The 17,517-nt window shown below is 40.0% G+C and overlaps 1 protein-coding gene across 1 annotated transcript in view; it reads right to left on the bottom strand.

Annotated features, from left to right (window-relative positions):
- Positions 1 to 17,517, bottom strand: part of galnt14 (UDP-N-acetyl-alpha-D-galactosamine:polypeptide N-acetylgalactosaminyltransferase 14 (GalNAc-T14)) — a gene marked incomplete in the record, with an annotated part of 258,579 nt that overhangs the window by 43,797 nt on the left and 197,265 nt on the right. The window contains 3 exon segments of the mRNA XM_037685964.1: positions 703 to 806; positions 5,194 to 5,278; positions 10,058 to 10,145. Coding sequence (XP_037541892.1) covers positions 703 to 806; positions 5,194 to 5,278; positions 10,058 to 10,145 — 277 coding nt within the window.

Genomic DNA, 17,517 nt, shown 5'->3' with positions numbered 1-17,517 from the left:
CACAAATATGGACCTCCATCAGCCTCACCTCCTCCTGACACAAACACAGACCTCCTTCAACCTCCTCCTGACACAAACAAGGACCTCCTTCAGCCTCACCTCCTCCTGACACAAACACGGACCACCTTCAGCCTCACCTCCTCCTGACACAAACACAGACCTCCTTCAACTTCCTCCTGACACAAACAAGGACCTCCTTCAGCCTCACCTCCTCCTGACACAAACATGGACCTCCATCAGCCTCACCTCCTCCTGACACAAACACGGACCTCCTTCAGGCTCACCTCCTCCTGACACAAACAAGGACCTCCTTCAACCTCACCTCCTCCTGACACAAACAAGGATCTCCTTCAGCCTCACCTCCTCCTGACACAAACAAGGACCTCCTTCAGTCTCACCTCCTCCTGACACAAAAATGGACCTCCTTCAGGCTCGCATGAGCTCATCACCGTCGCTGCTCATGTCTGACTTCACTCTGTGCTGATTTCTGACAAGAACTTTATTTCACAGAGACGTCGGAGCTACTGCTGCAACACTGTTGATGTGGTAGAACACGTTGCATCATGGGATCAGATCAGTCACAGCGTTGGAGTAGATTGCATCACAGCTGGAGGATGATGTCATCATCTTATAAAGTGTCGGCTCACTCGGGCTCAGACGGTGAATTTATTTGTTTTGTTGGATCCTCCTGACAGAACTCACCAAAGTTCTCTCCGCCCCAGATGTCCATGGCGGTGTCGTACTTGCCCAGATGATTAAACCAGGACCTGTCAATCACAAAGAGCCCGCCTGCGATGATGGGGGTCCTGCCAGGTAAACAACAAACACAGACAAAGAAGAAAAAGATGAACGTTCACGTGACAAAAACTGGTTTTCTTTTATCTGTCTGACCTAAACACATATTAAGTTATAAATAAATGTATTAAACCCGAGTTTCTTTAACGTTTCTGGTTTGACTAAATTAAAACAAGATATCAAAACAAACAAACAAACAAACACCAGTCCACACCATTAGTCCATCTGATGTACTTTCATTTCTCCAATAATCTCATTTGATCTTCTGTTCCAGAAGAAAGAAGCTTCAGTTCGGCTGCTCGTCTGTGAGTAGCAGGATGGAAAAATGTCTGTTTGTTTACAGTTTACACAAACAAACACACAAATAAACAATCCCACCAACACAGACTGAATAACAAGCTGGAGCGAGTGAATGGCTGAAGGCCATCGCATGTTACCAAACACCCTGCTGCAACATGCACCCCGTGTGTCAGAGTGTGTGTGTGTGTGTGTTGTAATTACGTCGAGCCCTTCAGGGCTGATCAGAAAACACGACACGGCTCAGCAGTTACGATGACGTGTTATAAGAGCACATTACGGCCACGGTGAGGAGAAAAAAAATCAAAATAATTTTTTATTGAACATTTTTATGGAGAAACCTTATAGTGACATCATGCTCACACAGGTGTTTAGATTCAGGTGTTTATCAGATACACACTCAGTTGGGTTGTGGTGGACATCAAATATAAATTGTATTACCATGTACTGTATAAAATACTTTCTAATGATGTTATAAGTATCATTATATATGTTGTTTGTTGTTATGGTTTCTTGGTTTTGTCTTTTCTTTCCGCAGGTCTAGAGTCAGACTTCAATGATGTTCATTTGTGTTCTCTTTATCCCTCTCTCTCTCCTCTATTCCTATCTCCTTCTTTACATTTTAACTCTTCTCTCACTTTTCTTCTTTGTTTTCCGTCCCCGTGTCCATTACGTCTGAAACAAACCCAAAGCATATTCTAATAAAATTTAATTTATATATCAAGCAGAGCATTAAGGCCAGCCATGATGCTCTGCTTGTGAAAGTAAATCTGTTGGGCATCACTTTGACACTCAGACAATAATTCTGTGTCACAATGTTGGACAGGACAAGGGAAAAAAACAACAAAAAAACTTTTTTAATCCAAGAGAGAAATTAAATGTTGTTGTAGCTCATCATCCTGGTTTCATTAGAGTTCTAGATGCTGATGGGTGTGGGCAGGAAGGATCTCCTGTAGAAGTCCGTCCCACAGCGGATCTGAAGAAACTAGCTGCAGATGCCGATGCGTCCACCTGGACCCAGCGGGCCTCTCGGTCCTCATGGGCAGCAGGACCACCTGAATGTTGAGTAGAACTCCTCCCTGAGCGATGGCCACTCCTCCCAGCAGCTTGTTGAGCTCCTCATCATTGCAGACAGCCAGCTGCAGGTGCCGGGGGTTTATCCTGGTCTTCTTGTTATGAGCCATTGTTTCCAGCCAGCTCCAGGATCTCAGCAGTCACTCGAGCACCTCCGCCAGGTAGACGGAGATGCATCCACGGCGCCTCCTTTACAACTCATTTGGGATTTGGGGCTGTAGTTGAGGTAATATTTGTGCTTTGAGATGTTAATCTGCTGCTCCCGGTTGTAAAAGCCACCTTGTTGCCATGGTTACGCGTCATAACAAATGTCCAATAGTAAAAATGTTTCAGTAGAAATCCTTCCAGCTGCACAGCATCCGATAGCAGAGGAAGTAATCGTCCAGAAAAAGCCATTTACATCCAGAAACAAGAGGAATTAAAGTTTTCCAAAGCAACGTCCCAGAATTAAATCAACAGCTGCTCCAACATGCGGCCGCCTTGAGCGGAGCAAATCTAGATCATGATGAAAAGACGACAGGACGAAGAATTCTGGAGTTTTTTTTCCAACATTTTCCAACTGATTGTAGCTGAAGAGCAGCTGAAGTTCACCTGACTGTCAGCTGAAGCCTGTGAGCATTTTGTTTAGCGTACAGATAAAAGCAGGATGAACCATCAAAGCTGTGATAGACGAGGTTTGACGTCACGGAATGACGTTTTATACAGACAATCGTCCTCACAAGTACAGTTTAACATTGTGTGTGGTCACAGTTTGTAGATTTTCCTGCTGGTCTGACTCAGTTCAGCCTCACAGGTAAATGTGACAGATCTTTTCAACAAGGTACACTCCAGCTAGCTACAGTTAGCGTATTTAAAAACGTGTATAATCACACGTGCATCAGAGAGGATCATGCACAGAGGGTTTGATGATGAGGAAAATATATTTTTCAGCTAATGATCATCTGTTTGTGTTCAGTCGTTGAATCCCTCCCTGTGGATGATCAGACTTGTGCAGCAGACGAAGCTTCCCGCCGCTCTGCAGAGGTCACCGCAGCAGAAACGGGTCAGAAGGAGGCGGAGCGGGTTCTGGCGCTGATTGCTGAGTGGAGGCCGTGCATCGTTTGTCATGTGAGAGCAGCCGTCCACCTCAGCCCTCCAATTAACCAACAGCGCCACGGAAAATTACGTCTGTGGAGGCTTTTATTATAACTCAACTCATTCAAAAACCGTGTCCTCTCTGGAACATCCACATTTTATTTAACAATATCTTTTAAAATGTAACTCCAGAGAAGCACCGCTTTAACTTGTAGACGAGAAATCTTAATTTCAAAGTGTTTGCACTGTTCCTTATGAGCTGTAGTGAACTCAAACAGTAATTCATGTTGTAAATTAAAATTAAATTAACATATTATCCATTAATTCATTTTCTACTCATCTGATTTATTTAATTATTACAGTTTATTCAGGATCAAACAGAAAGAATTCATTAAATCAACCGGACATAAACCAGCTTCACTTTAACTAATAGTTCTTCATTCACAAGCGCAACAGTTTAAATGTTAATTAATAAAGTAAAAATTAAATCAAGGGTGGCTCAGGTGGTGGAGCTGTTGCCTCTCAGCAAAAAGGTTGCTGGGTCTAATCCCAGCCGGGGGCCTTTGTGGGAGGAGTTTGCACGTTGTTGCAGACTGTGCGCACGTTTCTGCATGAAGTTTAAAGTTCAGAAAATGAAACGTTCCAAATAAAGGGCGTTCTAGAAGTTATTCATTATTTATTTATAATCAGCTTATTCAAAAGTCTGTCAGCACTTTAAGAGTTTATCATTTATGAAACAGTTCAGACACTGAAGTGGTGTAGAAATGTAATTTAATGCCATGGCTTAGCTTTGCTAACTAAACTTTATTTACCAAAACAAACTTTGTGTGCATAAATTCATGTCCGCAAATAACTGACAAATCATTTAAATTAAAAAGAACTAAATCAAAGTTCTGCATTTCATTTAGCCAAACAGTTCGCCTGCTTCAGTTTAATAAATGTCTTTAAGATTTAAAACAAGTTCACAGACTCATAAATAAACTATTTAAATATAAGAGCTGATATTTATAATAAACTTGTTTCACCAAATGTAGTTTGTGCTCTACGTGTTTGTTCTTGACATTTTATTATAATAAAAGCAGCACCGTGCGCTCAAACACGTCAGAACAGAACCACCACGGTGACCGACGTGCACCGACTCTAACGTCACGATCAGAATCACATTTTTAATATTTGTATTTCAGACGGCAACTTTTAAAATAATTTTTATTCCACGATAAACGGAGGTTTAGTGTAAAACCAATGAAAGCCTGAAAATAACAGACTGAGGTTAAACTCCTTCAGCTTTTCCAACATAAGGTGAAAGATTTATTTATTTAATGTCACATTTTCTTCTCTTCCAGTAAAAACTTGTCAGACAGGAAAATTACAAAATGAGGTTGTTTTTCTTCTTCTTCTTTCAGCTGCTCCTTCTTCAGGGGTCACCACCATGAATGACGCCTGACACCACAGACCACCGAGCTTCTGATCACAGGCTCACCTTCTGGAACCTCTGCACCACCACTCCCACAAAAAAACACTTTAAATTACTTAAAAGTTTGACTTTTTGTCGACTTTAACACAGTGAACAGCTAAAAGTCATCTGACGTGTTTTACTTTCTCCTCCTACATATTTTCCATCATCTGTATCTTATTCTTCCATGTTTTTCTCCACCTAACACCTCCTCTGGACCCGGACGTCTACACCCAGCTGGAGATCAAGTTATAATAAATGATGAATTATGAAAGAACTGTTTTAAATGAATGGTGTTTGTGTGTCAGTGTGCGCTGGACAAAAAGTTTGACCCGTCTCACAGCTGTCAGAACTTCAGGAGTCAATTGTCCAACAGCTCGGTGCCAGGAGCCACAGCTGACCTCAGACCTGTTTGTGTTCTGATTAAACTTTATAATCTCCTGCTGCCCTTTTTAAACAACGCGCTAAGTCTCAGAGTTAAGTTTTCATGTGTGCCTTACTTGATTGGCTGGGTCGGGTCGGTCCGGCGGGCTTGCTGTTCAGGCGACAGCTGCTCCCATTTAAAATGGAGGCTCCAGTCAAACCCTGGGGACAAAAAACAGAAAGCAATAAAAGTTTTCCTCGTTGTTTAGGACAGAGTTAAAACGCTGTGGTGAAGTGAGGTTTGATTAACAGAATAAACACCGAATAAAGATAGAAGCAGCCGAGACAATGAGCTGAAGACACGAGAGAATCAAAACACTTTGACTAACACAGAGAGCCTCTTCTTCTGATGGGAATACTAAAAAAAAAATTATGTGATTTGATTTATACATCACATTACAATTTGTACAATATTCACTTCATTGCAGCAAGACAACAAAACCCCCCAATAACTGTGATCACAGCTTTTAGCAATGGGGACTGCTCAATAGGGGGAGCTAGGGCGCCGCCCCACCACTCACACCATTCACCATATTATACTGAAGACTTACAAAATGAAATAATAAAATACAAATATTTCAAAATATATGTATATTTTTTTGTTGTGTAATATAAATATTTTATAGTTAATGATGAGTTAAATTGTTTATTTCAAAAATGTTATCTCTGATTGGTGATGTAGTTCTGGGGGTGCAAGAATATTAGCCCATAGACTTTCGTTAAAAGTTGTACATGCACAGTTAGCTCTTTTTTGTTACAAGAGATGGGAAGATTCTGGGCGCACCACTCCAGCGCCCTGAGTACCAGTGCACTGTACGGATCGTGCTTCCAGTCCCGCCATCCCGGTACAGATTTATTTATTTACTTTTTTGTGCCTGAACACATCGTGCAGTGACACTCACAACCAGGCTATGTATGAATACTATGCAGCTGTCAGACAGCAGCGGATTTAAAAGAGGAGCAGCATTAATTTTGATCAGGCAGATAGTTGGGCGACCCGCTGCATTCAGTGCTGGGCTTGTTTATGCCAGCCGGGGTCCTGTGTAGAACAGAGAGTGGACTGGTCTGGAGGCGACATGGAAAATTCTAACGGCAGTCATCATTAATGTGCCTTATTTACTGTGTTTACACAGGTAAGTAATGAGTTAATAAAGCATGCAGACGTGAGCATGAGTGAGTGAACCGACGAGTCTGTGATGCATGCGTTTGTGGAATGTCTTGAACATAAATATTTTTGGACTATGTCTATTTTGGACTTTAAGCCCCCACCCACCCCCACCATCCCCCAGTGGAAATTCCACCAGCCACCACCGGCTTTTAGCTAGTTTTGTTTTAAGACTCCTTCTTTTTAAATTTTCTGCCAACTGATCTCTTTATGAACGCAGAGATCCGTCCGTCCATCCAGTTTGAGGTTCTAGAGTCAGCAGCTTGAGCAGGGAAGTCCAGACACCTCCCTCCACAGACACCTCTTCCAGCTCTTCTGGGAGGCCTCCAATGAGTTTCCAGAGAAGCAGAGAAATAGTCCCTCCAGTGTGGCCTGGGTCTTCCCTGGGGTCTCCTCTCAGTTGGACATGCCCATAAACCCCCCAGAGAGGCGTCCAGGAGTCTTCCTTACCAGATACCTGAACCACCTCTACTGGCTCCTCTCGTGGCTCTACTCCGAGTCTCTCCCAGATATCTAAACTTCTCAGATGTCTCTAAAGAGACAAAAAGACAACTCATTTCAACCTCTTGTATCCGTGATCTCGTTCTTTCAGTCACAGAGTTGGTGAAGAAAGGTGAGACAGACCAGCAAACAGAGACTCCTTAAGGCTCAGCTCCCTCTTCACCACAACGAACCGGCACAAAGTCCACAATACTGTGAAAGCCACACTGATCCATCTGTGTGTCTCATGCTCCATTCTTCCTCAAACCCCTGAGATTCTTCAACTCGTCCGCTTGAAACAGAACTTCAGTCCCAACACGGAGAGAACAGTCCACGCTTTTCCAACCGAGGACCGTGGACTCAGATTTGGAGGTGAGATTATATATTTACTTTTTTCTGACCTGAATTATTCTTTAATTAAAATTAAATAAAAGCCAACTATTTCTTGAAGAAACACACATTGTCTGATGTTTTCATGTCAAAGTTGTAGCCCTTTGGGTCAAACACATGTTGTGAGATAATGACAGTAAAAAGTATCAAAGAGTCAAATTACATCAAAAATACTCAGATACACAGCGTGGCATCCATGAGATGAACTTAGACATAAATATATATTCCAGCTGAGATTATGTTTGTAACCAGGGATGTTAAAAGCTCATAATTTACCCAGAAACAAAGCAAAGTTTTTGTAATCTTCCCAGAGAAAGTCAGTGCAGACGTGTCGTCTCATGTGGCCACGAGGGACTGGAGAGCAGGAAGTCGAAGAGGAGCGCTGCTCACACACACTACAGTGTGTGTGTGTGTGTGTGTGTGTGTGTGTGCGTGTGTGGCTAATATCTGAACTGACTGATCAGCGTTACCAAGATGAGTCGGAGAAGACAGGCTAATGGCAGGAAACATGTATTAGAAAAGTTTAGAGGAGATTGGCGACAGAGGAAGTGAGGGCTGACAGAACACTGATGTGTGTTTGTTCTGGATTATTCTCAGCCCATTTAGTTTCAGCTCATGTGTAACTACAGAACCCTGTCACACTAAAAGCAACGAGCACGCCTCAGGGTTTCTATTTCACATAATCAGTCAGTGACGCTCCGATGGTTACAGAAACATTCATGTTTGGTCTCGATCCCAACAAAACATCCCTGACATCAGGACAGCTCAGCGCATCCAGCTACCCTCAGAGGCTCCTGTTCACCGTGCCGAGTCGACACCACGACAGAAACCACAGCAGCTTTAATCCTCACCTGCAGATTTTGTGTAGAAACATGACCTGAAAAGTTTGGGTAACAGTAGTTTTTGTGTCTGAATTGGGGTCAGACATCTTGACACAATGTCAGTGATCTGATGCAATAAATATAGAAGAACAGCAAAAACTAATACGACACAAAACAACTCGATTCAAATTCTCCTCAGGAACTGTGTCAGCAGTACAGCTGCAGAGCAGGAACTGCAGCCGAAGGAGAGGTGGACAAAACAAAAAGGTTTGTTTGTTTGCCCCAGAAACCATCTTATCATCTGCAAACTGGTTGGCTTGCTATGAGAGTGTGCTGCTTGTGGGACTGAGTTTGTTGTGGCTCCTCAGGCTGATGAAGTCCTTTGGATGAAGGAAAAAATGTCTCAACCAAAAAACAAAAACAAAACAAAAAACATTTATAGAAACTGTCCAGATGACCTCACTTAACTTTGCTGGATTATTTTACCTGGATTATTGAGCATGAACTTTGATCTAAGACAAACTGGTTTGTAGACTGGAGCGCTCGAGTGTAACTGTTGAGAACATCACATAAATATGATGGGTCCAGACTCTTTAAGACTTTGAAAACAAGAAATAAAACCTTAAAATCATTCTGGAAGTAAACAGGAAGCCAGTGGAGAGCAGCAGTTATGTCTTCATGTTTTCTAATGTTAAAAGACGAGCTGCTGGTTCTGAACAGATTGTAAACGATGCAAAGATGATTTATCTAAAACAGAGCATTACGATAGTTCAGACAAGAGGTAATAAAGGTGGGAATCACCTTTAAAAGTCACTGAAAGGGAGGTTTGACTTCATTATGACAATGAGTCTTGGAAGAAACTGGATTTCACAACTGCATTTATCTGTTTGTCTGATTTAAAAGTGTAATCAAAAATAACTCCCAGACTCCTGACAGTGGAGTGGTTGTATGAAGCCAAGGGGCCTAGAGAGTCAAGGCTGATGACTTCAGTTTTATTTTAATTTAAATTCAGGAAATGTAGTTTTAACCAGACTTTAATGTCATTTAGACAGTTCAAGAGTGTTCCAGTGGAGTGACCCTGTCTAACTTAATAGGCAAATACAACTGAATATCATCAGCAAAGCAATGAAAAGGGATGTTATGTTTTCTAAAAATGGACCCCAAAGGCAACATATAAAGACTAAAAAGCAGTGGACCTAAAATAGATCCTTGAGGGATCCCACAACACAGAGGAGCTGCAAACAAAGAACATCTAAATGAATAGAAAAACTGTCAGTCAGGTGGGATCTAAACCAGGATAAAGCTGTGCCTTTGATACCGACCACCTGCTCAAGTCGTGACAACAAGATGTTGTGGTCCACAGCATCAAAAGCAGCAGAAAGGTCTAAAAGCTCTAAACCAGCTGAGCTTCCTGCATCAGCGGTTAAAAGATCATTAAAAACTCTTAAAGGGCTCATTTCAAACCTGACTGGAATTCTTCACCAATGTTGCTGGCAGTTAAAAATCTCTTAAGTTGAATAAAAACAACTCTGTTTAAATTTTAAAATTTTCATCAATAAGGCAATTTATAAATAGACAATAAATGTATGTATCTAGATTTAATCCTGCAGCTTTAACAATTTAAACACACAGTGCACGTGTGACTTTGTGATTCTGTGCAAATACATTAATTTTCAAACAGATTTTTAAAAAATGTCTTCATAAGTGCTGTTTGTGCGTCTGGATTCCTAGTTTTGCTCTGCTGTGTTGAAAATAGGCCGAATAAAAAATGCATGAGCAGAAGCGGTGGTGCACGTTTCCAATAAAAGATCACGTTCAAGGAAACAAACCGTCCAGGGTTCCTCTGGGATCCTGAACGAGGAAACGGGAGCATTAAGAGTGTCAGAAAACTTGAAACATATCTAAAAAATAAAACAGTTTCAAAGGCATGTGAGCTGCAGAGCAGGTTCATGAACTCATCACGAGGGGCCTCCTCATAACTCTGAAAGCCTCGGGGGGGTCTGTGTGCCATCAGAAGCTGCCCTGAAGGCACCTCAAAGCCTGCTTGATTTTCCTGACTGAAGGTGGAACAAAGGCTTTTCATACCTCCACGGAGATCAGCCGAGGCCGCCACGTAGGCGAAGTTGTCCATGTTGATGATATCGATGACGGGGCTGACCACACGCATCGGGTCCTGGATGCACACACACACACACACACACAAATACACAAAGAAGAGCACACGTTAACGGCAGGTTAAGGCTGAGGACTGAAATGACTCTGCAACAGAAAGAAGGGGCTAAAAAGGAGAAAGTGTTCCCGTGTGCAGATTATCATATTCAGCTCCAATAAATGATATTTTCAGTCCAGCGTGTTCATCTTTCTGTGAAACAGGCTGTTTTTTTTCTTCTTCCAAGGTCATTATAACGCTCTGCAGCAAAAAGAATTCCAGTCGTTCAGCACCAATCAAGCACACGACACATTTACTGAGGTGAGAGTGACCGCTGGTTCTGTTCTCTTCAAACCCGATCCATTATATTCATTTTACTGGCAATAATTTCAGAGCACTGATCCACATAAAAGAAATTCAGAGAAAAACTTGCTAAATGCCAGCAGGATTGATCCAGAAAGAACAGAAGAAAACGAATAACAAGAGAGTCAGGGATACATCTGCTCATGGGTGAGTTACAGAAAACGCTCATCACATTCAAAGTTTTACATGTGAAAAGAAAGAAAACGAGAGAAATTGCAATTCCTGCGAAAACGCAGAGTGAATGATTTCTGCAGAAGATTTGGTTGAAAAACAGCTGAAATTAGCTTAAAAGCATGCTGAAAAGTAGCTGAAATGGAAGAAAAAGCTGAACTTAGCAGAAGAAAACAGAAAGAACACATATTTGCTGAAATAAGTTGAAATAAGAAGAAATTGGCACAAAAAAGGAAAGTAGCTAAAAAGGCTGAAATTAGCAAAAAAAAAAAAAAGATGGCTGAAAAACTGCTGAAAAGGCAGAAAGAAGCTTTAACTACCAGAAGGAAGTGAAAAGAGCTGAAATTAGCTTAAAAAAAGTGGAAATGGTTGAAAAAGCTTAAATTCGCATAAAACAGCTAAATAGTAGCTGAAATAGCAGAAATGGCTGAAACTAGCATAATAAAGCTGCAAGAAAAATAACAAGCTGAAATCAGCATAGACCTTTAATAATGCTGAAAGTAGCATGAAAAACTTGAATGTATCTGAAAACAGCCAAAATTAGCTTAAAAAATCTTTAAAAAGTAGCTGAAAAGGTAGAACAAGCTTGAATTAGCAGAAGAAAGCAGAAAAAACGTTTTCCAAATTAGACTGAAAGAAGCAAAATTTAATTTATATTTTTCATTTACCCTTTGTTTATACAGGTAGTCTCATTGAGCTACAAGAACTCATTAAAACTTATCAAAATAGCTAAAAAATGTGGAAATTTTCTTTAAAAAAAGGCTGAAATTACACCCCCCCCCCCAAAAACAAACAAACAAACAAACAAAAAACAAAACAAAGAACAAAAAACAGATGAAAGTAGATAAAAAAAAAAGCAGAAAGAAGCTGAAATTATAAGAAGGGAGTGAACAGAGCACATTTTTGCTGAATTAGGCTGAAAAAAGTTTAAATTAGTTCAAAAAATGTGGAATTAGCTGAAAAGGCTAAAATTAGCATAAAACAGCGAAAAAGTAGATGAAATAGTAGAAAAAGCTGAAAGGAACATAAGCTGAAATTAGCAGAAAAACGTTAGAAGCACAAAAATGTTGCAGTTAGGAGAAAGAATCTGAAAGGAGCACAAAACAGCTGAAGAAACAGCTGAAATGAGCTGAAAAACAGTTTAAATTTGCACAAGACTGCTGAAAGAAGCTGAAAAAGAACAAAATGTGAAAGGAGCAGTAAAAGTTTGTAAACACATCTAAAGATGTGATGTAAAATGAACTCAATTCATTTTCTATGAGAAAAAAAAATGATGCAGAAGGCTAAATATTTCAAAAAGCTAAAGCGGCACCAACACCAAAAGTCAGAGCAGGATTGTCCTGAAAGAGCCGAACGTTTTAATTCATGATTTGTTGAAACAGCTGAAAACTGCGGGACGAGAATCGTGCTGAAAAACGTACAGAAGAAAAATGGATCACATGAGAGTGAATGCTTCATGAACATTCACAGAATAAAACCACTGAAGTTGTTTGTTGCATCATCAGTTCACCCAAGGAAATGAAAGGGTCAGATAATTCTTAAAAAGTTCAAAATAAAATAATATAATTTTCACGATGAGTGGATGGAAAGGGTTAACCACAATATGAATGTTTCAGTAGTTAAATAGTTCAAAGTGTGCATTATGTAGTAAAATTAAAGCTGTTTAACACAACGCTACAAAAATACAACTAAGAGCAGTTAGAGTAAAGAACATGATGAAATATGAGTATTTCTCCACCGTATGACATCATCCATTACAAGGCTGTGGTTTTACGCCAGTTATCACGTGTTAAACAGGGTCCTAAATGGTTTTAATGTGACAGCTCCACTTGGTTCCGCTCACATTTCCACCGCAAACATTTTTTTTTCAAGGATAAAAGTACAAAGTTTCCATTCCCCCCCGCCCCCCAACACCGCCTGCCGTGAACTCCCTGTCAAACCACGTGGTGTCCTTCTATTAGTTTGTTCCAACGGTTGGATGCTCCTTCAGCCACTGATATTCCAGAGCAGGTGGAGCGGTTCTGGACCATTAGCTGGCGGGTCAGAGCGAGGCTGCGTCCCTCTGCAGCTCCAGCCACATTACCGAGCACCGCGCCTGCTTTAATAGCTGTTAGGGTAATGACACCGCGCAGCACTCGGGGAGAAGCACTCCCCACATTACCGCCGTAATTGGATGACTGTTATTTTCAAATCACTCCGGAGCAGTTTCTTAATTTTTGTCATTTCTTTTTTTTCCCACCCAATTGGAAACGAGAACATTTGATGACTGAGCTGAGAGCGAACCGACCCCAGAAGAAGCCTCATCATCCTTCGTCGTCCCGTCAGACTCACGTTCACCGACACATTTACTCACAATGTGCATGAGCTACCACACGCTTTGGGGTTTTCACCATCGATCAGGAGGAGAACGGACCCGCTTGCTTCTTTTTTATTTTAGCTAGCTGAAAGTTTTTCTTACAGAACACAACATTTAGACAAAAACTAGCTGCAGTTAATCACACAGTGGTTTAGAAAGACTTCAAACTGTAGTTTATTCCTTATTTATCACCAGCATGTGACTGCTGACCACCTGAAAACACAAGTCTATTTGTTCATGAATTATTTTTCAAAATGATGGAAATGAAACCTGAGCATGGAGCTGAACCTGGACCAGCAGTTCCAGCTGCAGGTCCAGAGGTGCTGCAGGTCTGTGGTCTCTGGGTTTAATTTGGCCTTGTGTTCCTGGTACTGATGCTATTGTCTTGTTGTGTCTTCTGGTCAGGTAATGTTTGGCTTTAATTTGAAGTGCTTTATTATTTATTATTTATTGTTAAATCTGAGGTCATGGTCCTCAGTCGGAAAAGGTGGATTGTTCTCTTCAGGTCGAGGGTGAGGTTCTGCCTCAAGTGGAGGAGTTCAAGTATCTCGGGGTTTTGTTCATAAGTGAGGGAAGAATGGAGCGTGAGATTGACAGACGGATTGGTGCAGTATCTGCAGTATTGCAGACTCTGTGCCGGTCCGTTGTAGTGAAGAGAGAGCTGAGCTGTAAGACAAAACTCTCTGTTTACTGGTCCACGTTCCTCCCCTCTCCTCTGGTCATGAACTCTGGTAGAGACTGAAAGAATGAGATCGTGGATCCAGGAGGTTGAAATGAGTTTCCTCTGCAGGGTAGCTGGACTCTCCCTTAGAGACAGGGGGAGAAGTTCAGTTATCAGGAGAGACTCAGAGTAGAACCGCTGCTCCTCCACATTGAACGGAACCAGTTGAGGTGGTTCGGGCATCTGGTCAGGATGCTTCCTGGGTGCCTCCCTAGGGAGGTGTTTCGGGCATGTCCGACTGGGAAGAGACCCCTGGGAAGACCCAGGACACACTGGAGAGACTACGTCTCTCTGTTGGCCAGAAGAGCTGGAAGAGGTGGCTGTGAAAGAGATGTCTGGACCTCCACGATCAAGCTGCTACCTCCAAGACCTGAGTCCAGAACAAGAGGAAGATGATGGATGGATGCATGGATGGATGCATGGATGCTTTATAATTTAGTCATATTAATCAGTGTTTAAGTCTTATTTTGTAGTAATTTTTCAGATTTACTTCATGTTTTATTTTGAAGGGCTGGTTTTCTTGAACTTTCAGGTAGTTTTGGGAGTTTCCCGTCTCGTCTCTTCTGTGTCTCGGATTAACGTTTTTGTTGTTCACTGAGTGAAATAAAACCTCCTTGTGCTCAGTTGTTGGTGGAAAAATACTTGTAATTGTCAGATTTCACTGTTTGCTGTTGTTTTTTCTTCTTCTTGCTGACTTGTTCTTTTTGAAGCTCACCTGCATCTGCAGAGCTTTTGTATATTTAATAATAAAAGCTGGTTTTCCTTTTTATCTAACTGCCCCCCTCACTGCTTGGTCTTACAGCATGCCGGTCCTTAATTTTACTATTCACGACAAACTCAACACAAATATAATTATTTTAAAAGTTGTGCTTTCATTTAAATAATTAGCTAAACCACAGTCCTTCACATGCCTTTATGATTTAGAAATGCAATATTCATATATTTTCTATAGTTTTCTGAAACTGAGGATCGTGAATGTGCCGCGGTGTTTGGTTACGTTGATGCTTTCAGTCAAACGGTTCGCTGTCCGTGGTCCTGAAGAGAGTTGACGCGAGTTGCACACACGTGAAGGATGAACTGCTTGAATAGAGTTGAACAGAACTCAGGCTGTGTTCAGACTCATCATCACTTTGTAATGTTTGTACCAAAAGCAATTTATTTGTGTTGTTAGTAAATTACTCTCTCCTGATAATTGATGGAACCTCGTGATGTTTTCTGTTCGTCCCATTGAATAAATTCAGGTGCCGTTTAAGTTAGTAAATCAGAACAGCCACTCTTAAATGAGTTTTTTTTATTCTTTCTGATTTGTGATCTCATGTAATTTGTTCATTGAATTAAAAATGGTCCTATAAATAATTTTCTTTAAAAAAATCAAACACATTCATAGAAAATATAGAAATCCTAAGAAAAAAAACCCATCACCAATGTTAATTTTCCTCCAGGCTCGCAGCTTTTTACGAATGAAATTCATAGTTTTTATTTTTCATAGAAGCTACTTTTAAAATGTGCAGAAAATAACATTTTATTATTATTTTACTTGTAAATGGTTTTATTCCATATTAAACAAATATTCTCCACTTTGATAACCATTTTGAGAAGAGATTTGATAATTGTTCTCAACTATGGACAAAACTGATCAAGAAACTAGAAATAATCCTAAAATCACTTGTTTTAATTGAACTGCAGAGTTTTATGTTTCCACACGTCTGTAAACGTCTGATGTCACGAATTATGATGGAATAAACAAACTAACAAAACAAAAGTAGAATCCAAATACAATTGCTAAACATCCACAGTTAAAATATTTTTATTATTTATTTATGTATTAAATTATTTATGCAATTAATTGATATTTGTTCTAATAACTCAATCCATCGGATAACTGTTGACTTTTACTGAAGCTTTAGTTTGAGAGAAAAATCAAAGTCTAAAGAGAAAAATGCACAGTTTTAAATTTTTAAAATATTTTGTGGCAAATAATATCTGGCACAAATAAAAACACAAGAATTTGTCCTTTTGTACCAACAGCAAAGAGAGACGATTAATGTCTTACTTTGAATTTACAATTTGATGCAGTTCTAGAAGAAAGTTTGTGGAGAAATTATATAAAAATAAAAACAAGAGCCATAATAAATCCAAATTAAAAGAAGACTTCCAAAAGAAGAGAAAGAAGCAGGAATAAAAAGAGATGTAAGCTCTGTATATGATCAAGAACAACCATTATTTTGAAGGTGATGGGATTTTCAGGTGGTCTGTGGTTCTGCTGCGTGTCTCAGTCTGGATCAATACTTCATACATTTAAATCTAAATATATGAGTGAAGAGACGGGTCAGACAATGACTGATGACTCCTGTGTGCACATGCACACACACACACACACACACAGACACACAAGTTGTGCGTATGAATATGGATGATGCAGACTGTGGTGGATTTATTTATCGATCCGAGCTTCACAGAGTGAGATCAAATGTCTATAATAACAACAAAACATCTGTTCACCTGATAAATCTGTTAAAAAGAAGACGGGTTTGAAATACGAAAAGATCATGAAATGAAAGAAGATGGGGGGGGGGGGGTGTGTGTGTGTGTGTGTGTGTGTGTGTATCAATAAAAAGACAAACTATTGTAAAACAATGCATAAAATGAGTTACTAAGGATGCACTACAATGAAAAGAAAATGATCAGAGCTGGTTTAACATCTGGAAGTCTCTTATAAATAAAACTAATGAAAATAAAAATAATCAAATTTAAACATCTTGTAATTTTTTAACTTTACATTTCAGTTTTTTTTAATAAATCTACAAAAATAGTTGTTTATGGCAGTTTTTGAAGAATGAATGAATGAATGAATGAATGAATGAATGAATGAATGGATGGATGAATGAATGCAGCATCCGTTAGTGGCGTCCTGCTGTTCTGAGCGGTGCAGCTGATTCTTCAGCCTGCATGCATGGAACAGCGTTTTTGTACTAAATGTCCACTTCGCATGTCAAACAAAGCGCCACCAAGTGGGCTAGAGTAAAAACTGAAAGTTTAGGGATAGAGGTAAATAAAAACATTACTGATGCATTATTTTATGACATGATAAATACGGGATTCAAAAATGAGTTTATGATTGATTTTCCCCCAAAGGAACACTAAAAGATGATAATTTTATCATGAAGTTACACGAGATTTTGAAAAAGATTAAAAATAAAATAAAAATTTTAAAGATTTTTAGGCTTTGTCAAATTATGTGCTTATTAACTGCACCATAAATAAATAAATAAAAAATATATGCGTGGGCGATTTTCCCCAATAAGATCTTCTAAGGGTTAAATAAAAGTGTTTATTGTGACAACGTGAGGATGAAATTAAGTAAGAGTTTTATTAAAATTTAAAAAAACAACAACTAAAAGGTAGCTGAGGTAGAAAAATGACAAGGGGTGGCAACAAAAAGGAGTAAAAAATAAAAGGCTGCAGGAAGTTTGACAAATTGACAAAATAAAAGAGTGAAAAGGAGAGGAGTAAACCAATCTGTCAGGAAAAGGTTTAAAATGTGAGGAGAGAATGTGCGAGGAGGAAGGAGAGGCAGTCAGGAGCAGAAAACATGAGCCGAGACATCACAAAGACCAGGAACGAGAGAAAAACCAGGAAGACTGGACAACTAGAGGAGATTGGACAACCAGATGAGATTGGACAACTAGAGGAGACTGAACAACTAGAGGAGATTGGACAACTAGAGGAGATTGGACAACTAGAGGAGATTGGACAACTAGAGGAGATTGGACAACTAGAGGAGA

The sequence above is a fragment of the Nematolebias whitei genome, chromosome 12, assembly GCF_014905685.2.
Source record: "Nematolebias whitei isolate Nwh7 chromosome 12, NemWhi1, whole genome shotgun sequence".
Lineage (NCBI taxonomy): Eukaryota > Metazoa > Chordata > Actinopteri > Cyprinodontiformes > Rivulidae > Nematolebias > Nematolebias whitei.
This window is presented reverse-complemented; position numbering and strand designations above follow the sequence as displayed.